The 24,813-nt window shown below is 38.3% G+C and overlaps 1 protein-coding gene across 1 annotated transcript; it reads left to right on the top strand.

The window, feature by feature from the left end:
- Positions 1-7,758: 7,758 nt before the first annotated feature.
- LOC145997020 (carboxypeptidase B-like) lies at positions 7,759-22,680 on the top strand. The gene is made up of 5 exons (XM_083133641.1): positions 7,759-8,271; positions 11,445-11,544; positions 17,953-18,108; positions 19,260-19,799; positions 22,284-22,680. The coding sequence occupies exons 1-5, from the start codon at positions 7,858-7,860 to the stop codon at positions 22,481-22,483; spliced, it is 1,410 nt and encodes a 469-aa protein (XP_082989767.1). The 5' UTR covers positions 7,759-7,857; the 3' UTR covers positions 22,484-22,680.
- The last annotated feature ends 2,133 nt before the right edge of the window (positions 22,681-24,813 follow it).

Raw genomic sequence — 24,813 nt, forward strand, 5'->3', positions numbered from 1 at the left:
AAACCCCAGGAAAGAAGAGGATATCAGTAAATGTGTGGCAAATTTAGATACCTTTCAGCAAGATGCTACTCGTTGCCATATTTACTCTTATTATTTATTTTATTTATTTATTTAGCAAAAGATCCTTAACAGAACCAATAGTTCCAATTACAAAGAATCATATTAAAAATATTTATAATAAAGATTAAATATACATTTTAAAAATTACAAAATTACAAAACTACAAAACAACAGAATTACAATATTACAAAATACAAAGCAAGAGATAAAAAAGATAAAAATGGCAGGAGGTATGTTACACAAAGTAACAGAACAAAATACAAACACAATATAGTACAATCACAACAGAGTACTGCTAAATACTTTCAGATACAAACATATTATGCATCGCACAATAGACGATGAACACTAAGATTAATTATACAATTTGTACAAATATCAAATCCATATAATAGTAAATAAGGTATGACTTTAAATACATAGTATCAATAAAAATAATATAATATAAACACAGCTTCAATCAAATTTACTGTGAATTTAAATGATTAGGCAATGACAATATATGTCTATTTATTATTGAGCTATACGTTTTAAAAGGAAGCGCGAAGTCTACTTTAATTCCCTTTTGAACAAGGTTGTTATAATTTGTGCATAGTCTGATAACAACTGAAGATTTATGTATATTGTTTCTCGATTTATCAATAAAAAAAGGAAGCAAACACCTAAAATTTATTGGCTTAACATTAAGTTTAAAATATTGCAACACTTCAGGCGAATCTATTAAGTAATTCATAATCTTATAAAGTATAAAATATTGAGCTATTAATCTTCTAGATTTCAAAGATGGCACCTGAAAATCTACAAGTAAAAAATTATAAGAAATTCTATTTAATACTGCTGAACGATTATACTTTTTAAAATACAAATATCTTAAAAATTTAAACTGAATTCGTTCAATATTATCTGAATGTACTGTACTTGATAAAATGGATCCCAAATTTCACTCAAGTATTCAAGTCTTGAACGAACGATTGCATTATATAGGTTCATTAAAACTTGCGTATTCTTAAAATCTTTAGTTGACCTAATTATAAATCCAAGACTTTTATATGAATCCGAGCAGATGTAAGAATAATGATGTTTATAGTTTAAATTCTTATCCAATATTAATCCTAAATCATTGATTACATCTACGCGTGTAAGTACACTTCCATTAAGAATATAATTAGGAAGTACGACTTTTGTTTTATTTGTAAACGTTATTGTTGAGCATTTACTAATATTAAAATATAATTTATTCTGAACGCTCCATTGATAACAAGCATCTATATCTTTTTGTAATAAGATAGCATCTTCTGGAAGTATAATGCCTTTAAAAATCTTTAAATCATCTGCATACAATAAGCAACGTGAAAACTTTATAACAGATGGAAGAAGGGGACCAAGATTTGATCCCTGAGGGACACCTGAATATGCTGTATATACTGTCGATGTAGCATATTCATAAACCACTTGTATTTTCTGTTTTTCAAATAAGAGATAATTATTTTTAATAAAACATCAGATAAACCAAATGAAGAAAGTTTATTTAATAATAACGTATGATCAATCTTATCAAACGCTTTAATAAAATCAGTGTATATAACGTCTACCTGAATGTTTTCATTAAAAGAATCCGAAATATATTGAGTAAAATACATTAAATTAGTGAAAGTGGATCTTTTTGGATAAAAACCATGTTGAACATCAGAGATATAAGGCTGAACATGAAATAAAATTTTACTATACAGGATCTGTTCAAATATCTTCGCTGGGGTTGAGATTAGCGCAATAGGTCTATAATTTTCAATGTTATTAATATTTCCTTTCTTAAAAATAGGCGTAATTTTACTAATTTTCCATTGATCAGGAAAGGTTTGTGTCGATAAAATTAGATAAAACATAGTGGAAGTCGAAGAGGGTCGGCACAACCTTTATAAATATATGAGGGTATTTCATCTGGACCACTTGATTTCTTAGATTTAAGTTTTTTCAATGCTTTCACATAATCCCTTGAAGTTATAGTATTTATATTTAAACAGTGAGAAACACCCAAAGTTTCGCCTCTAGGAATATCATATGTTGGAGTTACCTTATCATAAACACTGCTAAAGAACCTTGCAAATCCATCTGCAATATCCTGATTAGACGTTAGTGTGGCCTGTTGATATGTCATAGTAGACGGTTTTAATTGAGGTTGCTTCTTATTTCTGATATATTGCCAAAATTGTTTTGAATCATTTCGAATTTCATTTTGCACATTGTTTACACAGTTTTTGTAGGCTAAGTTTATTAACTTCCTAGACTCTCTTCGTAACTGAATAAACCATTCATTATGATAATTAGAAATAAGTCTTTTACGCCTATGTAATTCCTTGCGTTTCAATATTCTTATTATTTCACCATTAAACCAACAAGGATACGAGTTTGTTTTATGAATTCTTTTCTTTGGAACATGTTTATTAAGTATATCATAAAAGGTCTGATAAAACTTATCAACAGCATTATTTGGGTGTTTACATTGAAGCAATTCTTCCCAACTACCACCAGCAAGATCCTGATGCAACTTCAAAAAATTAGCTTGCTTAAAGTTAAAACCCATAGCTGAGTACAATTTATTTCGAGAGCCCTTTAAATTAAAAGGTAAATTAAATAGGAGGAAAGATCATCCCACTGTTGGGAAACTGCGCGTTTCGTTGAAAGATTCGGGACTTTTTCAAAGTGGGGAAACATCTTTAAGGACAATCATAAAATCTCTGGGATTCACATACAAAAAAAATAATGAACGCAAAATACTGATGGAGAACCGTTACATTTCTGCATGGCGATGTAGATTCCTCTGCGAAATTACGAAGCACAATTTTATCTCATGTTATATATCTGATGTAACTGACTTGTCTTATCTTTTTTTTAGCCATATTTTAAACAAATGCATATAATGTAAAGTATGGAGGCATATGGGGATGTGGAGGTAGGACTCCACACATTCTCGACCTCGACCTAGGCCATATTATGGAGGTGATGTGGTTCACCGACCGCCTTTACCCCAGGTTTGCTCCAGGTACTCACTTGGACTGAGTCGATCCCGGAGCCGCTCGGGATATTTGAAAAAGTTCCACAAACCACCGTGGGTCGGTCTCCCGCGTGAAAGTCAGACGCCCAACCAACTGGACTTTTGTGCACTTCAGTTGCGGTATAATTGAAAGATGGGCAGACTTTAACGGCGACTTCGGAAAGAAATGGTTATTGCAAGTGTATACATATTCAATATTTTCAGAATGGATTGAAAAGGTAACCTGTAAACAATGCCCGTTTCGTTAATTCGTTCATGTTGTAAGGGAGATGGAAATGAAGAGAGAAAACAAGAACGCATTCATCATTGTTATTCTGTTTTCCTCGAAAAACAATAAGACATTCATCATTGTTGTTCCTTTTCGTAACACGTTTTCCTCGACACAGCGTCATACGGCTGCACTGCGTACCGTACCGCACGATATGGCAACACCGCGATGCGTGTTCCTTCAGCTCTCAATGCCAAACTAACTTTGCTGCAGGTATAGCACTCTGTGTTTGGCATAATGGAAAAATCCAGCATCATCTCGAAAACTTGGGTCCCTGGAAAACTGAGAAATTGAGTTCTAATGAAGATATTTTGAATAAATATACATTTAAAAAAATCTCCAGATCTTCATTGTAACGTGTGAACATTTTAAAACCGGCCCGAGCATTTAGTTACAATACATTCCGGGGTCGGTTTTAAAATGTACACACTACTTTTACTCTTAAACCTCTCACGCGCTTTTAAGGATAAAGAATGAAAGGGAACTTTAGTTGGCGCTGGACTGGCTACCCATTTGCTAGTTTTCGCCTCACACGATTAGGCCCGTAGCTAGAATTGATACCAGGGAAGGCTCACGAGCTATCTGGGGGGTTTTGTAAACCAAATCCATTTTTATTTTAAGAAATGACAGCATTAAATGAAGATGTGTGTATGTAGGGGGGGGGTCATTAACGTATATAAAATTTATCAATATCTTACAGATACTACATTTTTCTACTCTTTTAAACAATCTCTTGAAATGTTAATTGACTGATACTGAAATCATCCCTTACACACTCCATACTACTTCATATTATTCAGATATTTATATCATACACAAGAAATGCACAATATTCAATCACATTGCCTGCTACAGAACATTTCACCCCCGGCCGAAGCAATGAAACTCCCCATCGTTCCCAAAACTTGGAAACTGTTAACCTTTGATTGATGCAGATGCGAAGTGAATTTGCATGATGACATCAAAGTCACAGATTTCTGTCTAAAGGGAGGTCGCAACAGGGACAGTGAAGGTACAGATAGAGAAGCTTCCCTATGAAAAATCTTACAAAGTGTAGATAATCTTCAAAATACTTGCAGCTACTTAGACTCAGCTCATAAACAAGATGAGAGAATGTAATAGTTGCTCTTCATGTTCTGTGGATTTATCTTTAAAGTTGTGAGCTGTCTACATTTTCACACTTAACTGCAAACAAATTATTCAAAATAGTTTTACCTAATGTCAAGGGTAGCTGATGGCAGTGCCCGGGGGGGGGGGGAGTGACGGCAGGTCCAGCCCCCCCCCCCGGCCCCTGTCTGGCTACGGGCCTGCACACGATAATTGTTACACCATAGCTACTTGTCGATAGTCTTTGTTCCTATAAGACATTGAGCAGAGCGAGGGCAGACAATCTCTGTAAAAATGGATGAGCAATTTGAAGAATGTTGTAGGATAATTACTGCTTTGTGCTTTTATTAAAAATTAAAAAAGAAAAGTGTGGACCAATGCGTACCGAACAAGCTTTTTAATTAACTCCGGTATGCATATTCATTATTCATACATGAGATTAGCAGGATTCATTCATTAATACTCTGGCCTTCTTAAACCCGAAGATATATGGCTGCACAGTGCCGCAACTTCTGGGGGGCGGCAAGGGGCATTGCTCCGGCCCCCAACCCTGGGTGGAAACCAATCACAATCCCCGTTTTTGTTACAGTCTCAAGTTCATAGCCGTAGATTGGGGGCGGCAGGAGTCTAAAGAGGTGGGATAGTTAGGGGACAGAAATAAAACACCGGGAATCGAATCCGGGACCCCTTGATTACATACTGAAATAAAGTAAATAAACATAGCCTAATGATGGACGATTTGCTTAGTAATACTTACGCATATTGAGATCGAGCCAAACTATACTTTTATGAACCTAATACATTCATTTGCTTATTGTGCCGCTAGAACGTGGCTCGTGTAGCGACTGGAAGTACGTCGCTTGAGTCGAAATTGGATACACCAGTGCCGTCACGTGGCCTCAAATTTGGCCGGAGCTTATTTTTTTTACATAATTTAAAATATAATGACAATTCAAATGAATTACAAGAGAAACAGATATTGCTGTGAAACATACCTTTCTACCAACGTTGACTCTCATTTAAACAAGAACTGTGCTCTCCTGTTCTTCTGCTCAGCAAATTTTGTTATTACTTTTTCGTTGAAGCCCTCTAAGATTGAAATGTATTTTTTCTCTATTGTAAGCAAGTGCCAAGGCATCTTAAGCAGGTTTTAATACGCTTCAACCTGCTGAAACATTGTTCAGATTCAGCTGTTGCCACTGAAGTTATTAAAACTATGTTTGTCATTTTTACTATTTCTGAAAAGGTACCCTGTAAATTATTTTCAATGAAAAATTAATGCAATCTACTGATAGAGTTTATGTTTTTAAACCCTTCACTATAATAAAGAACACGAAGTTCACTCTTTAGCTTTCCCTCTCCTATGAAGGGATAATAAATCTAGGAAAATGCCTGTTTATAGGTTGTTCTCTTTCATTATGTCCTCGTAGAACAAGTTTATTTCGACCACGGAATTTTAAGCAATCAATAATTCTATTTAATATATGCCTATTTTCCAGGAGTAATTCATTTTATCTTGTAATTAACAGCCTATGTCCTTCATCAATTTGTGTTCGAACATCAACCTTGCCAAACTCACTCTAACATAACATAAAAGTCACCAAAACACTACAGTACAACACGCGAGATCGAACGCGACGCGACGGAACTAGTAGCTCCGAATCAGCACTCAAACCCATTGCACTCTCCCTTTCTCTCTCTGCTAGCACGTGACCTTCACTGTAGCGTAGGCCACGCCTTCCTTTGCGACGTGCCCCGGAGACCGATAATTGACACCAATGCCGCTAGGAGCGCTGTCGTATCGATTGCAGCAGACGATGAACTTACGTGGGTAAAAATCGCCTTTTAAAATACTGTGTGATAGTTATGCGTTATGGTGATTGATAATTACGTCCCTTTTTTCTTTAGGGGCTAAGCCCCGGAAGCCCCAAGGTACGAGGCGCCACTGGGATACACGAAACTCTAACTCAAACACGTAGATTTAATTTGATGAAAATATTTCACAATTACAAGTAATCACGTACTACTTACATTGTAAACATAACAAAACATGGCATAAGAAAATATCAAATTTGCTGGAGAGGACAGGAGGGGGAGGGGCGGTGAGGCGCTAAACCACATTTCTGCCTAGGGCGCCGAAGTATCTAGCTACGAAGCTGATATGCTTGGTACTTGCTGTATTGCTGTATTGTAAGTTGTAAGTTGTAAGTTGTAAGTTGTGCCACATCAGTGGCTGACCCAGAAGTAACAGTCGGGAGAGGTGAATTTCAGTCGGGTACCTCTCATTTCCCCGAGAATCAATTCTAACCTACACATGAACTGTTTTGTGTAAACAACATATGATGCTGAACAGCAACCTCGCTAACTTGCATGTTCTGTCGATTAGAGTAGCTATTGTGTTGGAAAAAAAAAAAAAAAAAAAGGAATTCAGGCCTGGGATAGATGGTTACTTTTGTATGTGGTTATCAAAATTCCTTCCATTTGTATGCTAAATTGAATTATCAGATATGAGGAGTAAAGATAATAAACAGAGAAAATAAGACCAATCATCAGAGGTTCTCCGGTTCGATTCCTTTTGAGTCATGTTTTACAGTGGTTCGGATCAAATTTAAACTGTATATCCAAATTATCCTATCATGTGCATAAAGTGGACTTTAAAATAATAAAAAAAATATTCTCGAGCCTGTTGAACAAAATACAAAAAATTCGAGTCATCAAAAATATTAGGCATGTTAATATATTAAAAAACCTGCCAATTGGGAGGGGCGATCACCCCTATAGCCCTCCCCGTGGATCCATGCTTGTGCCACATTTCTCAATAAATTAAGGTAAAAAATAACTTTTGTATGACATTTTCATTGGATATTCACAGCGGCTGCATGATCGTCCGTATTTCAAAGAAAACGACGTTCATAGTTAAAAAGACTGTTGCAGAACTTTACAATTACATTAGAGGGAAATCAATCATCATAGCTGGCATTAATGATCCCGACAACTTCATGATGCAACCCAACAACATGCCCGCATGCACATTACCGGGGTTGAGAGAACGGTTCAATCACAGTTTTCAATACTGGTAGCGCCCTCCTAACGCTGTTGGCAACACCAATTCACAACAGGAAAAGGCAGTGAAATCAAGCGTTGCATATTCCGCAAGCACTTGTTTGCAAACGTAATTAGCAAACGGTGTTGCTAAACTCACCTTGACATATCTGTGCCCACATGCTGGTCAGATCTTGAATAAAAGCATGTAGTTCGGGACAGTGTTTTGAGTTTTGTGGAAATTCTTGTTACCTTAACCTTGTTTGAAGCTGCTGCTGTTGTGATGATATAAGAGTTTGTTATTGTTGAATTACGTTTGACGTCCAAGATGATTTTGTTCCATGCCTGTCTTGTATTTCTGCTAGGTGTAAATTTGTGCACCGTAGCGACATCTATTACCAAAAAAGACAACCCTCTAAACAGTGGCGTTCGGGAAAGACATGTAGGAACCAAATACACCGGTTCTCCTGAACCTGTTGAAGATTCTATGAACGAAGACACTTCTAGAGTTGAATACGTTGGCTACAAACTGTACAACGTTTCAATCAGAAGTAAGCAAGAAGCTAGAACAGTTTATCAGTTTTCCACTTTGGACGGTGTTCACTTTTGGACCATTCACAGGTGGACGTCCAAGACTGGAGGATATGCACATTTGCTGCTCGCACCAAACGTCATCGACAACGTCACATCCGCTCTAGACTCCATGGAGATATCCTACAGAGTTATGGTAGAAGATATACAGGTATGCACTTACGTATTTTCTTTCAGGAAGGGGGAGGAAAGTTGTTCATGCTGAGAAAGTAGACACACCGCTTGTTTGTCTCCTCCTGTGGGAAAACAAGCGCCAGTTTTGCAAACTGAAGGGTTTTATTTTCTATCAGAAGGTGAAATTTGTCCTAGGGTTGAATGTATAAGTATTCCAAGCAAATTGAACATCAATATCAATATACCTATTCGTTTTGTTTTACACAACAAAAGCTTCAAGAATAGAAACATAACGGCAAAAAACCTGCAGACAACTTCGGCGCTAGCACACACAAAAATTGATTCTGGGTTGAAGAATTCCATTGAAGGTCATTGGGGCTGTTGCAATCCCCAAAGTGTTCATGACTGTTCAAGTAACTCATTACTTCAAAACAATTATTGAGTTATTTTTTGTTTTAAGTCCACTTTGTGCACAAAAAGGCTAATCGGGACTGGACCCAGTGTGCGAATTAACGAGGGAGATGCCGGGTATCCTCACCTATTTTTTTATTCCCTGCCAGGGATGCTGTTTTCCTTCTCAAAGAAAATTGAATTGAAATGATAGTGTTGATATTTTACATTTATTAATGCCTTCACAAGAAACTTGTAGGCAGGTTAATTTAATTTTAATTTCATTAATAAATATTAATTTAGGCTAATCATTTTGTGGTTTTGATAGTACTTTTCTTAATTCTATAATTAAATATTGTAGCTATATTTTTATCTTAAATACAATTTCCACTGTAGTATAAAGGATTACACAACATTTAAATAAGCATATTTCTATTCTATACATTGAGCATATAAAGTCCATCAAACGAATGGGCTACCCTACAGATTACAGATATATTTCATATTTATTTATTTATTTATTGATAGAGTCCAACAGGCCGAGCCCAATTATAGTGCTCTAATTAAATAATTACATAATATTACTACAACAGATTCACTTCAGTGTTCCAGGAATAGTATTAAAATTGTATAAACTCATTGCAAAAGTCAATTGTGTTATTTACACTTGAAATTGTGTTGAAAGAGTTGCACTGTATATCTTTATCTGTGGTTGCACGCTCTCCACACCGGAGAGGTAGAAAGAATTGATGTTTTCGCTTGGGCAGTGCCGGACCTACAAATCTTGTTACCAAAGCCCCCTCCCCCTTTACCTACCTACACACACACACACACACACGCACGCACACACACACACACACACCACACGCGCGCGCATAATGTACGTGTATGGGTGTACAATTATTGACCTCATGTTGGCAAAGTCACATATAAGGGCATAGAGGGTGATTCAAAAGTCCCTTACATACCTTATAAAAAGTAAAGGAGTTAGGCTGGATGCAATTGGTCATGATAGAAACAGGTTAGGCTTAGGGGGAACGACATTGGTGTGCTCCATGCGGAAGTCCGCCATATTGGTGCCCGCCATAATGAATTCAACTTATTTTTTTAAAAAATGTACGACACTCAGACCTGGAAAATGATACATTTGTTACAATCATGCAGACTTTTTCCTGCATTTCTCGAAAAAATTCTAGGCTGACTGCCACGCGGGAAATCCGGGGTGGGTGATCAATGGTCGGAATTGTTCCGGCTCTAGGGCCCACCCAGCCTCAAATCAAATGGTATCCGGAGGGGGGGGGGGTAAAGAAGGCAGCAGCGTGGTGCTGATCACATTACCTCCAAGATGGTAGACAGAAAATATGTGGAGCCATACCCTAAATGTGCCTCCTGGCAAGGTGCCTTGCACAGGATACTTTCACTTTACCTTTACCTGTATACACGTATTGTATTCGTTTCTCTACCCATGAGTAACTACGTTTATATTTTACATACGCATATACGAACTCTCTGCTATGTCAATGGCTGAGGGCCCCCTAAAAACTTACTTGTTTCAGGGGCGCGTATTTCACGTGTGCACATTGAAATAGAGATTGGAGGCGTGGTTTGTGTATGAATGCTTCCTATTGGCTAGCAGACTGGGTTAACACTTTTTGTAAACCACAGACTACTATGCCCCAGCACAAGCAGAACCATCTGGTGGGGAAGACAACGCACTCGAATAGTAATCAATATTCGGAAAGCGAACAGGCTTTCTTATTGTAAATAATAAAGGAAATAATTTAAAAAATATTACGTTTGAAAATTCTTATACAATTACTAAATATACTGGGTCATTTTCCGGTTTTCGTCGCATGCAAGCAAGAAACATTTTGAATTCTTACTTTAAAAACCTGTCAATCCCTTGAGTAGCGCCAAAACCTTAATTTTGACTATGTTAGCGCGCGCCTATTTGTTTTAAAAAGAGTTGTTACAAACCAGATGTAGCAACACAGAATGAAAAGAAAGGAGTTTCAAAATAGAAAAGTAGATGGCAGCACAAGGTAAAAGAATGTAAAAAAATCGTTGGGAGGATAAGTATCGGTTTAGTGAAAGTGAAGCTGTAATAGAAACATGTAGAAAAGATGAAAGCAACGTATTAAAAGTAGATAGTAGATGGGAAATAAAAATATAAGTGGTTTCCAGCTTTCAACAAGTTCAAATTTATAGTCAAATTGTTAGGCACGCCATAGAAGTACTCAAAAAAGTAAAAAAAAATTGTGACTCCAGCCAACCAGAAACTTCTCCATTACAAACCACTTCCCCAATCTCCAATCTCTAGTTCAAATGTGCACATGTGAAATATGCCTCCGGTGACACCCGCACTGCGTGGTTTTGCGGGTTGTAGATCCGGCACTGTGCTTGGGACGTGTTTTCGAAACGGGAACATTGAACGATACGGTTGATAACAAGCTGGAATCGTCTATTACACCTTATACTACTTAATACAGAAACAGCAAGTCATTTACTTGTCGCCGGAGTGCTAGTTGGCTGAAGTTGTTCACTGAAAGTAGATTATGGTATGAATGGAAAGTTGGATGTTCTCCACAGGTTAAATTTGATGTATCTAAGGAACTTTGACTGAATACGTTCTAGTCTGTGAATTAAGTCTATTTGAGCGGGATTCCAGATTATTATTACATTATACATATATATTACTATAATATTATTATGTAATAGTATTTAATTAATAAAAGGTTATTCTCCATGTTCCATATAAACTGTCAAATCTGTAAACATTTATTATAGTTATATCTAATTAAGCACACTTTATTCTTGCAGAAATTCATTGATGCATTCCAAGCGGAAGAAATAGACGACGAGGAATTCGAAGTAAAATATGGTCACCGTATGTCCTGGGATAGATATCACCGATTGAGAGGTATGTAATTCAAGTTTTTATAAGACCACAATATAGACCCTTTTCTATATCTTGGTTAACTCGCGACGTCGAGGATGAATGAAGAAGAGATGAAATTGATGTGGTAAACATAACTAGCTCATAGGCGATTCCTCCATGTAGGAAGTGAGGAACTTCCCACAGTTCATTCACACTTATTTCCAGTTTTCTTCTTTTTTATAAGTTTAATGAGCGTTATGAGGGCAATGTGCTTACATTTGCTCCAGCTGCAGCCCAAACGACAGTCGTTCTGCTGCTGAGGAAACTCGATCTTCCACCTACAGCGAGATGGGCGAGGGGTGTGAAAGGGAGGGGGTTGCTCGGTTAAATGGCCAGCGAGGAAGCATCCAGGGTTTCCTCATTCAGTGATGCCAACCCTAGCATTATGGTTCTAAACCTCGCATAATTTGAACTTTGCTCGCACCTAGTGGAACCATAAGCAAAAAAGCCTGCGCAGAATCGCGGCTCCTGTGCACCGTACTCCCGCATGGAGGGGAGGGGCGAGCTGAACGGAAGAAGGGAATGGTGCGCCGATACTTTTCGTCGAAGGTTCTTTTCCTCGTGGTCACTCTATAGCACTCCTTTGTTTGGTAATGTGCTCTAAACGCGCGTCCTTGGGAGACAGATGAATTTAATTTAAAGGAAGATACTTTGAGGAAATATATTTTATATCTAATTTGTACTTCTCTAGAAGACTTGTTTCAAACAAAAGGAAGTATGCCGACTAAAGGACAAGCATTTAGAATCACATCCCGGTCCTTCCTCTTGTTCTAATCTTTTCTATATCCTCCCCGATTAGGAAATGAATATTTTATGAAAGGAAATCAGTAGAATGTTGGAGGTCACAAATAATTTTCTCCAATATTTTCAAGCACACAATACTGCACCCATTTCATTGGTTGAACCATTGTAATTGAATTGATGGGCAAAATTCTCAATGTTGCTTAACAGTAGTAAATAACCCAAGTTCCACAACTCCAAAATAGCTGCATAAATTGAACTTAAAACTACATAATTAGTTGCATTTGGCATAATTTAAGAGTTGCAGCAGCACTTCTTCTTATCAGGAGGTTGGCAACGCTGTTCTCAATACACACAACAGACAGGGAGGACCTCAAGAACGTCGAACGACAGATAGACGTATTATGTGTAATACGTGTAGTCGAACCAATCAGCTTGGTTCACTCAAAAGTTCGAGTATGTTTTGGAAACAAGTGGCGTGGTGTGTGAATTTTTATAAGCTAACTAGGCCCATACTCAGGATTTTTTCTATTCTTTTGGTGGGGGCAGATTCGAAATGCTGGTGGAGTATCAGATGCGACAACGACGCTATGGTAGTATTGCAGCTAGACTCTGGACATACAATTCCAGAGTTGGAAAAATTCAACTTACCCTTTCCCAACCAGACAAGCAATCAGCAATACAATCGCTTACAGACCAAGGCTGTCACACAGAGTAGAGTTTGGTGCTTCTTGTTTACACTCAATTCTCGGGAGTATTCGAATATCATGTTTTCAAATTTCCTTTCATTTTCTTATTCTTATGCCACTATCATTTAACAGCCATGATAATTCTATGTTTAGAAATTATATGCATTAGCAATGATTCTTGTAATGAATCGGGTATCGAGACATCTGGTAGCCTCCTTATTGGTCTTAAATTAAAACGACCAAATATTGCAGACTTCTGGAGCTTGCCTATCTCCACAAACAACCCATTCATTTACGCAAGAGAAAAATCGAAATTCTCTCATATCTGAAAAATTGTCAATGATATTTTCGTATTATTTTTGGGACTGCATATAAATATTTCATTGTTAGAGGGGCATGGCCCTCTTGGATACAGGGTTACAGCTAACATTCTAAAGCAACGGATGTATAGAATTGAACGCATTTTCAAAGTCTTTCCTCGGTCTGGGGCCCTTCAAGCATCTGAGCGACGCTCGCTCAGCAAGATTTTCGCTCGTTGAGCAGACGGATCGTTTACTTGACGCTGTTTGCACATTGATCAAAATATCAGTGCCTTTGAATAATCTGTGGTCAATGTGGCTGCGTCGAGTGGACAAGATTTTGGAGTTTGAAAAGCTGTTAAGTATGGAAATGGAATAGTTGATGTGAACAAAACTGTCGAAATTTTCATTTTCACACCCTTGCACAACTTTCCAAAACTACGGTGTAGTATATTTAATATTTGGAATAAACAACACTTTCATTTTAATACAATTACAAGAACTGTAATATTACATCACCTTCTGTTACTTGAACCATAGTCCATGCTTGAACTTCCTCTTTAATTACGCTATATCGCAAGCCGTTCGTCATAAATATTTCCTCGTTGGTCGCCCTTCACCCGCGGCTCGCCACTCCGCCATTCTAGTTAATACAGTTTTCCTCTTCTCTCCCTTGCCTCACGAGATCGAAACACAAAAACGCTATATTCTGTGGCGAGCAAGGTTCAAGTTCGCTCAGCGATCAAGTGAGCAGCGCTCGCCGAGCAACGCCTATTTGGCCGTCAAGTAGCCGAGCGATCACGTTGCTCGCTGAGCGCTCAGATACTTGACGCGCCCCAGCTTACCATAACTTTCTACACCTAAAAAAAAGCCACGGGTCGCCACTGATACCAGCTCCTTCTAGTTCGCTGCACTTTTTGACTCTCTCTGCACTCGCGCGTCTTGTTGGTTACACGGTGCAACACTGTCTCGTCTACTTCGTTGATTTGATGTCAAGTAGTGTGTTTGGTGTCTGCACCGTTTGCACTACGTACTGGAGCAGCGTGGTGTATGGTCACGTGGTGCGTGCTATAATATCTAACCAAATGAACGTTTAAAGCAGCAGACAGGCATCTGTTGAATCTTCTGAACTTGAACACCGGTATAGACGGTGTTAAAGGCGGAGCTACAGCGGAGCATGCGCACTCGTCTGATCCTCCTTGAACATCCGGTTACGCTTACGATGCTATGGACGGGCAAAGTGGAGATTCTTTTACAAGGAAATAGGGTGTCAGCTGTGTAGCATATGGTTGCACAGTTCAATCGGGAACAAATTTATTGAGTCAAGTATCACTTCGTAGGTTTCCGAAGGACGTAGAGAGACGAAACCTGTTGATACAAGCAGAACGAGAAAGGATTGGTACGCGGAAAGGATTTGTACGACTTGCATTTTGTTACAAGCATCTTGATCGTTTATCTGCGTATTGTGTTGTGGTGAAAATCACGCCTCTTAGTGAGGTTTCAAACCGAAGCGACACGCGACAGCAGTGGTTCGTACCGAAGTGACAAGCGTCACAGGCCCATTTAGTCTATAAATAAGCATTTACCGCTCATGGGAAATCAAGTCTCAGGCGACACAATACACGCCATTGGGAATCTGAGTGACACGTGCAGCTTGTCGTGTCGCTTCGGTTCGAAAAATTTCATTGATCACTGAGGATTCACTTTATTTTAAGTGGCACGGAGATTACACACCGAAGCGACAAGCACAGCCCCTTTGCTCTAAAGGAAACAATTCACCTTGCATACGAGTACAAGAGAGCAAGGCGACACGATGCATGGTACTGAGAAAACAACAGTCCAGTCCAAGCGACAAGTGCATTTTCTCGTGGTGAATTGATTCGAAAAGGAAGCTTTCAGACTGCAGCGATACGTCTCTCTTGGAAACCAACATTAAAAAATAAACACCTTCCGAACGACAAATTGCAGATGTCGCTTGGACTGGGCCGTTTTATTAATACCGCGCATTGTGTTGCCCCGGCCTGTTATTTGCACAAGCGTGACTGGTGAATGGTTTGCTTTAGATCGAATGCTTCTGTGCGAAATCCCGATATCGCTTGTCGCTTCAGTCTGAAAACTACCTTGTTGCTTGAAGTAAATTCGTGCAAGTGAAAGTGGCATGCCATATCATAGGCGGAAAGGCGAAAGCACAAATATTTACTAGCATTTGTTATGTGTCATTACTTCTGCTGATTTGTTGGCAAACATTCACTTAAGCATACTTTATAATATGATAATATCACTAGTTTTATAGAATTATCTTTTCCTCACTTTTCCATTTCCAAAATAATTCAATATATCTAAACGTCTGTCGTGCGTGTACATGAGATACTTGTATGTACATAGAGATACTTAAGTGTGCTATACAACTGGCGGCCACAAAGACACGTCATATTTTAATAATCTGCTCTGCAGTTGATCATCCGACGGATTCTAGACGTCCACTCTTTCAATGGAACATTAACAAATACCTTTCTTGACTATCGTCGCACAACTGATGAAAACAAGCGCCCATTTCTTACTTCGTATGCCGGTGAATCTGCACTGGCAACAACGGGGACTGGCCTAAACCGGAAGTTCCGGGGGGACCGGACAAGACCTCGCCAATGTTTATGTTTACATTTTTAACACGGTCTATTCGTGGACTTGGTTGAACGTCATTTCCTTGCACCAGCCTGAGCCCGTGATACGAGTACACCTGCACTACACCTAGTGTCAAGAAGTGTAGCGAACTAGACTGGGCTACTGTAGGTTCAGGTCAAGGCATGTAGCAAAGGTGGTGTATCTTGGTACACTTCCCGCCACTGCGCGATCTGTCGTGTAACGTACGTTAGAGGGCAAATTCTATTCCGCTGGCCATCTGATATACCTGCACCCTGACACGTTCTTTTATCCTAAGAACATTATTTTAAAAAAATGATCACACGAATACTAACAGCATTCACGTGAAGCCTCTCAGGCAGTGGCGGCAATTAGGCGGCGAGGGGGCAGTTGCCCCCTACTTTTCGTCACTTTTGCCCCCGCACTATGATAAACCTTATCTACAAAGGGAAATATACTGTCTTTGCCCCCCTTCAGTATTGGCACCTTGTCCCCCTGGTTTTGGAACCTAATCGAAGTCACTGCTCTTAGGGTATGGGTAATATCTCTGTTCGTTCGTTGCTCAAATAAAATCAAAGTCAAGTTTTTACAAATAAAATTAAGTATGTTTTACTTCTTAGCAAAATAAATACTTATGTGCATAAATCCATTTCAGTCCAAGAAATAACAGCTTCTTACAATTCAGCTTGACCACTCTTAACACTCCAAAGCCCGAACTAAAGACAAAACACAGTCATACTTCCCATGGCAACGTCTCTAACAAGATATGTATATGTAGGTCAGCCACTATCCTGACATTATCAGTGATAGGTCTAAATATTAAATAACAGAGATTAAGATTAATAACAATAAATATTGATCCAAGGGGAAAGGACATGTCAACCCTATGTGTCGGTTACGTTCAACTCCCCTCTGCTGTAAATGTGGCAAACAAGTGTTCAAACTTCCCTCGCAAAGGGAACTGCGGGGTCTGGTTGGCAGAAAAGCGACAGCGGGCAAGGTGTTTCAGCAGACAACACACGACCCAGTGGCGGGAAGTGTACAAGGGTTAAGTTTCTGAGGTATAGGAGCCCTGCCTTTGATGTGCATTAAGTTGGCCGGTCCTTACAACATATTATATACCAGGGACATGAATTTTTTTCCGAAGCCGATAAAGCAACTATATTAAATTTACCGATATCAATAACCGATATTCTACAAATCGAATCAGATATAAAATTGCAAATGTTTCTTGAAATTGAATGGTTCATGAACATCCTTAATTAATCTACGTTATCAGATGACCAAAATAGTTTTTCTTAGAAAAAGAAACCGTGCCATTTACATATTTACTTTACAAAACCTATGAACACCTGCAAACATAACAAAATAGCAGGATTTTGCACAGTGCCGTAACAAAAAAGACTGGAGGCACGAACACGTGTCAAAACTTTGCCCCCCCCCATGCCATTATCCCAACCATAATATTATTTTGCTATGAGGAGTGTATTACAATTATGCATTCAATACAAAACGAGGCTCATAGTGTTTTTATTTAAATTCCCTGTTCAGATTAAAATGTATGCATTTTACATCAAAACAACGAATGAATATACTTTTAACATATATCGAACAATCAAGATTCAAGAAATATGTAACGATAGTAAATTCAGTACATACACACACACACAAAATAAAAAAGAACGCTGGATGAGTCCAGTGCTTTGGCCTTGCTTACGCCGTTGGTATTTTCTTCACTGATTTCGTCCTAAATTATAAACTATCATAGATATGTCAGATTCGATAGCGTTACCAATTAACCGAAACAGTAATATGCCTATATCAACCGATACTTGTTACCTTTTGGAGTAACTTGCCTATTTTATATGGAGTAACTCTTAATCATCCATGATTAGATGTTTTAGAAATGGGCATCACACATGTATTGGTTTACAAAATGTTATAGTATGAGTATACCTTTGAGCATTACCCACTATACCATATGGGAATGAAATAACATGTACGTGTTTTTTTCCCTCCAGATATCTATTCATTCCTGGACTACCTAAATGACACACAGCCGGATATATGCAGAACCATCGTCATTGGAAAAACCACAGAGGGAAGAGATATGGTGGTGGTGAAGGTGTCAGATCCGACTTCAAGACAGAACAAGCCTGCCATTTGGATTGACTCAGGTTAGTAAAATGGTGCAACATGGTACTAAGATGAGAAAGAAACTAGAGCCTTTGAGACAGAAAAATATAAAATCTAGACGAGAAGAGACTTTGTTACCAAGGCTTTAGTAAACTAAAATATATGATTGTAAATGTTCACAAACAGAAATTACTTCACTGGGCCAATTCTACCAACATACCAAATGTATAACTATCAAATAATGTATAGATAAGTCATAGCCTATACTTTTTTAACATACAATGTTAATTGGACAATATCCATAGGTGTTCTCACAAGACGTAGTGTTAGAACAGTTATAGTTTAAAACACTAGACAATGGATACATTTATATTGCATGCTAATGTAGAGCCATTGTCACTAACATTCAGAGAATTATTATTATACTTTACTTGTCGTAATAGCAAAGTTTATCTTTTAGTACAACTGAATTTGTATGGTCTAACTTCACACATCTGAATGATCCAGATAAAATTCTATTTTCCCAAAGCTTGTAACATCGAAACAATGCATAAAATTAGAAAACCAGTGTGCCCGACCCTGTGGCCGAGTGGTTAGCACATCGCGCTGCGACGCCAAGGGTCCCGGGTTCGAATCCTGGTCGGGCTTGGTTGTTTGTGAATGTCCATTCATCAATTTCATCATTTCATCACTCATCCCCATCTTCGCAAATTAGCCAAGAGGCACAAAACGCGAAGTAAAATAAACTAAATCAATCAAATCAATCAAGAAAACCAGTGGACGTAAAATACCTTATAATATGAAAGTGTTTAGGCTTATGAAAAACTGATAAAACAAAGCAAAATATAATTTCTAATATGATAAAACAGCTAAGGCCTGTTTTAACATTTTAAGAGTAAGCTGGATAAAGGGTGTAACTTCAAAAAGGTAGTTTGAAGGTACTCAATAAAAACTAAATGTCCCCTTCATCTCTTGCTCAAATATGACAATAATATTCGTGTATATTGTAGGTAAATGCACATGAATATTGTCACATTCCAGCAAGAGATGCAGGGTGCAAATAATTTTTGTTGATTACTTCCAAATTATGTTTTACGAATTACACCCGTCTTCCAGCTAGCCCTTCATTTATTTGTGAATGCACTCATAGAAAACACTACAGTAAAAATAAACAAATCTTGTACACTTCCAGGCATACATGCAAGAGAATGGGTATCCCCAGCCACCACCACATACATGCTCCAGCAGTTGGTGGACTCCCGAGAGCTACTCGAAGACTACGACTTCTACATCCTTCCAGTCTCGAACCCAGATGGCTACGAGTATACCCACACCAGGGATAGACTCTGGAGGAAGACAAGATCCAGAAACTCCTATTCCTACTTCTGCTACGGTTCTGACCCCAACAGGAACTGGGACTTCCACTGGGGAGAGTCTGGAAGCTCCCAAAATCCTTGCAGCAATATTTATGCAGGACCCAAGGCATTCTCTGAACCGGAGACCAAGGCGATGTCTGACTTCATCCTGCAGAATAAGGACCAAATTAAAATATTCGTGACCTACCACTCCTACTCACAGCTTCTCTTGTTGCCATGGGGACATACTAAAGAGCTTGCAGAAGACCATGAAGAGTTATCTCAGGCAGGAGCTGAACTTGTGAAAGCCATCAAGGGTGTACATGGGAAGGATTATGAGATGGGCTCCACAGCCAATATTCTATATGCTGCGTCAGGTGAGTGCAATACACGATTCTTCCCCTGACTATAACTATCCTTATCACGAATGTTGTTTTTAACCGGAACCCTGCATCTTCGATTCATGGCATTTCATTCAGTAGTTGAGGTCTCTTTCTTGCTGTCAACATGTCCAAAAGTTCCTCTGTGTTTTGTATTCCTTTCACATAACCCTCTGTTGCCTTTCTCTTCGTTTCTCCTTCCACATAGTCCTCTGTTGCCAGTTTCTTCCTTTTCCTTTTTCTTTCCACATAGCCTTCTGTTGCCATTCTATCTGTTCCTTCTTTCTTTTTTCCTTCCACATAGCCCTCTGCTACCTTTCTCTTCCTTCCTATATTTCTTTCTCCTTTCACAAAGCCCTCTGTTGCCTTTCTCTTCCTTCCACTTAGCCCTCTCTTGCCTTTCTCTTCCTTCCACTTAGCCCTCTGTTGCCTTTCTCTTTATTTTCTCTCTCTCTGTCGCCGTTCCCTCCCTTCAATCCTTTCTTGGTCCTTTCACATAGCTCTGTATCAGGCCCGTAGCCAGGCAGGGGCAGCCGTCAGCCCGCTTGACATTAGGAAAAATTATTTTGTGTAATTTGTTTGCAGTGAAGAGTGAAAACGTAGACGGCAGACATTATTTTGCTCATAACTTTGGTGAAGGATAAATTCACAGAACATGAACAACAGCTAATACATTTGTTCATCTTATTTATAAGAAGTCTAAGTAGCGGCAAGCATTTAGCAGATTCTCTTCACTAGACTCTAGAAAGTTCTATCACAGGAAGCTTCTTTATCTGTACCTTAGTTGTCCCTGTTTCAATCTGTGACTTTAAAGTCATCACGCAAATTCCCTCCACATCTGCGTCAAAGGTCAACAGCTCCCAAGTTTTCGGAACTAAGGAGAGTTTCATTGCTGCGGCCGGGGGTGGAATGTACTGTAGGCACTATGATTGAATATTGTGCATTTTTTCTTGTGTGATATAAATATCTGTTTCATCAAAAGTAGTATGGAGTGTGCAGTAAGGAATTATTTCAGTAGCAGTCAACACTTCAAAAATCGATGTTTTAAAGGAAATAGAAAATATGTAGTATTTGTATGATATTTCTATTTTTTTTATAATTCCCCTACTTCCCTCCCCCCACACACATAGAATCTTGAATTTTATATTAATCTGTTCGATTGTATGGGATTTTATTATTTTATATTTTATTGTACTTTCTTGTTCAATTTCTTTGTAATCTTCAATTTTATTATATTTTTATTTTAACCTGTACTTTTTGGTATTACGTGGTAGATCAGCAACAGCTGAAACTCGCCAAGCAATAAAGTCAATTCAATTCAATTTACCTTCATTTAATACTCTTACACTTTTGAAAATTGGACTTTGCTTACAAAGCCCTCCCCCTGATAACTCGTGAGCCCCCCCTCCCCCTGGAGATCAATTCTAGCTACGGGCCTGCTCTCTATTGCAATTCATTGAGCCTTGCTAATGGAATAGTGGCAATGTTGTCTCATTTTAATCGAGCGGTGCCATGTTAGATTCTCGATGGATGCATATATAGTTCTGATCCTACTTTAAACTGTAGGTCCAGTCACGATTAGCCTACCTGACCATAAAATGAATCTAAATAAACTTTGACTATTGTCATTCACTTCATTTCCCTATTTTTTCATCCAGATAACCATCTGCTGCTGTTCCCTTCCTTCCATTCTTCCTTTATTCTTCAGAATAGTCTCTTCTTTCGGGGAGAGTGTGGTAAGAGTGATGTGTTCCTGATCCTGAAATCCTCGTACGTATCTAGAAATTCATTTCTTGGAAAACAAATTCGATTTAGGTGCTTTGTTAGGGTACATGTATTTGACCATATGTGACCTACATGGTTTCAAATTCCATGTAATTTTTACTTGTGTCTCTTCTATTCTTCGTCTTACTTACATAGTTCACCCCATGATGAAAAATAATTTGTAGTAGCTACGTAGGATAATTTATGCAAGTATACCTCCACCTGCTTCATTGTCTCCATGCTAAATCATACAAGTATCCCCAAACTCAACGAAGCATCCTTTCCCTTTCCTAGGAATTTCCACTTCAAGCCATGGTTACAATTGCCGTTACTTTACTTCCAAAAGTAACACTGTTACTATGTCATGCAATAAGGGCATGTAACTGTTTACACAAGTATCACCTGTTCTCTTTAATGTATGCTTTCCCAGTATAACTTTACATGCACAAATTTAAAGCCACACAAAAATCATGTTTAATCCTGGTAAATAAATCTTCTAGTTCTGAATTTATGAAGGCAAATCAAGTAAAGTTCTGCAAAGTAATGATGTACCATTACAATTACTCTCTTGTTAACAGTAGCATATCACTAACACAAGAACTGAAACAATAATACACTACTAACTAACATCATACTTGCAATACATTACTTCCCAACTCTGATTCCACGTACTTAACAAGCTAACGATGATTAATTCATTTTGTTTTCATGTTTTAGGTGGCTCTCATGACTGGGCCAAAGGCGTTGCAGGAATAAAGTATTCATATGCTGTTGAGCTGAGGGACACTGGCGACTATGGCTTCCTGCTACCACCCTCTGAAATTATACCAACAGCAGAAGAAAACTGGAAGGGTCTTATTGCTTTGGCAAGAGCTGTAAAGTCATTGGAGAACAATGAAATACCAATGGGGCTTTAACAGACACAACATGCACTGGCTTGGAATTTATACTAGTCCATTATCATAGCTTTACAGGGTATATTGTGAATGATTCAAGTTTTGTACATGAGTGAATCAGTAGGCAAGTTACAATCTAGAGTACAATGTACAAAATGTATGTTTGGATATGGATGTATGACTTACTTAACTTGGAATAAAGTGTTTAATATGTGAAAGATTTTTGTGAATTTCGTTTTAAGTTTATGCTGGAGTTTTTCAGTCATTGTGTTACCTATCAAAAAATATACATAGAGTTTAAGTTCCACTCTTAATACCTCTCTTCTACATGAATATCTATTTTGAAGCGTATGCAGCACTGGCTTTAAGTTCATGGAGGTTCCACTATGTTTGAGCCTTCAATAATTTCATCTAATCATGATTCATCATGATTCTTGGGATCAATCGAGAGTGGATTTAATAAAATAAATTACTGCCTTGGTCAGCATATTTAGTTTTTCATAATCATGGAAACAAGGCTTAATGGTGTTATAATTGGACAGAAAAGTATATAAAGGTTAGAAATATATTTAAGAGGGAAATAGAGAGAGATGTACAGGAAATGAGACAAAGAAGGAGATAGTAACTAGATGAGAAAAGGTAGAAAATATACTATGAATAAAAGAATGAGCAAGGAAGAAGAAAGAAACACCAAGGAAATGAAAATGGTAAGGTGAAGAAGAAAGTTACAAGAAAGGAAAAAGGGAATAAGGAAGAAGGATAGAATAGAAATTGATTGATTTGCTTCATTTTACTTTGTTCTTCTGAAACTTTTGGCTAATCACAAAAATGAGGATGAGTGATGAACAGATACTCACAAAGAACAGCAATGTCAAGATTCGAACCTGGGAACCCTGCAGTCATAGTGTGATGTCAACAGAATGAAAATGAAAGGAGAAGAAGAGTGAGAACAATAGGATAGGTAAAGGCTAGGCGTGATAGATCACTCAATGTTACAACTTTTATAGGTTTTATATTGCAATAGTTATAACCTTATTGAAGTCGTAGTTCATACAGGATATTCATTTTCATGTTGCTTTTTCATAGCTGCCCTTTTACATTGCTCGACCGGTTGAGTATGTGAAGACCATAGAAGGCAGGCAGAAGATTTTTCTGTCCCAAGTTTGCCCCCATCCCCTTCGCCTCCAGCCCTTCGATGGCTGCAATAGTTGGTTGATAGGCCATTATTTCAGGTAGTCTAATCTATCACCAATAGGGACTGATCGTGGATTGTTTTCCCTTAATGCACTTTCATTTTACCTGAGAAACTCGTGAGGCGGTGGAAGGGGGGCAGATTTCTGTGGTCTGTAGCATTACCAACATAGTGGTAATATGCATAATAGCATGGTACAGTCACGTCCCGCACCGTGGCTGTAAGGTTTAAGGCATCATATTTGGTTCTGGCTACGGGATGCATGCAGGTTCGAGTCCCCTGGGGGAAGCGTAACAACCTTTCTCCTGAGATTTTGGCCTGTGTATAGGGCCAGTGGCCACTGCCCATCGTGAGGAAATTGAGGAGCTATGAATGAGTAGCATAACCTGGTCATGAAATCCTACAATGACTGGAGATTTGTTGTACTGATAATACGTCACCTCGTAACTGATTGGATGATCTTCCACCTCGGATGAGTGAGTGAGGCTGGTAGGCTTGAGCCCTCAATGGGCTGTTATGCCATTGGTTATGATACAGACACACAGTTAGAAGTCTTTCTTATTTATAAAATGGTATGGTATTTTGCGTATGGACACAAATACTTGGAACTGGTACAATTTTCTTAATTTTCTCAGTGAATAGGCTAAGTAAACAACAAATGATAACACACCAACTTTATGCACAGATAGGCTAATCGAGATTAGATCTACAGTTTAAAGTGTATGTCCACCGGGTATCAAACAACTTGATCACAAGGCAACACTATTAATATTTTATCTGAGATAACAGAATTGCATGAATATGAAATTTTAATAAAAGTCAGTTACTTCTTGAAAAACATTTATTTGAAGATCTTAAGATGATGTATACATGAAAATATACATTTGAATGGCTTATTGCAGAAAGGGACCTGAGTCACATTTTTGAGGTATCGGAGTTAATTTTTTCATCTCCACTGTGTCTAGCAGCATACTGCAGGGGGGTGCATTGAGGGTTGCAAAATTAACTATTCATTATGTTGAATATTTGAGCCAACAACGGCACATTTCTTTCTTACACTATTAATATTATACGATTTTTCATTGTTTTTCTCAGAATTGTGCAAAAGTGACTCAGGTCCCTTTCTGCAATAAGCCATTCATTTATATATCTTATGGGA

The sequence above is a fragment of the Lepisma saccharinum genome, chromosome 13 (genome assembly GCF_977018435.1).
Source record: "Lepisma saccharinum chromosome 13, izLepSacc3.1, whole genome shotgun sequence".
Classification (NCBI taxonomy): domain Eukaryota; kingdom Metazoa; phylum Arthropoda; class Insecta; order Zygentoma; family Lepismatidae; genus Lepisma; species Lepisma saccharinum.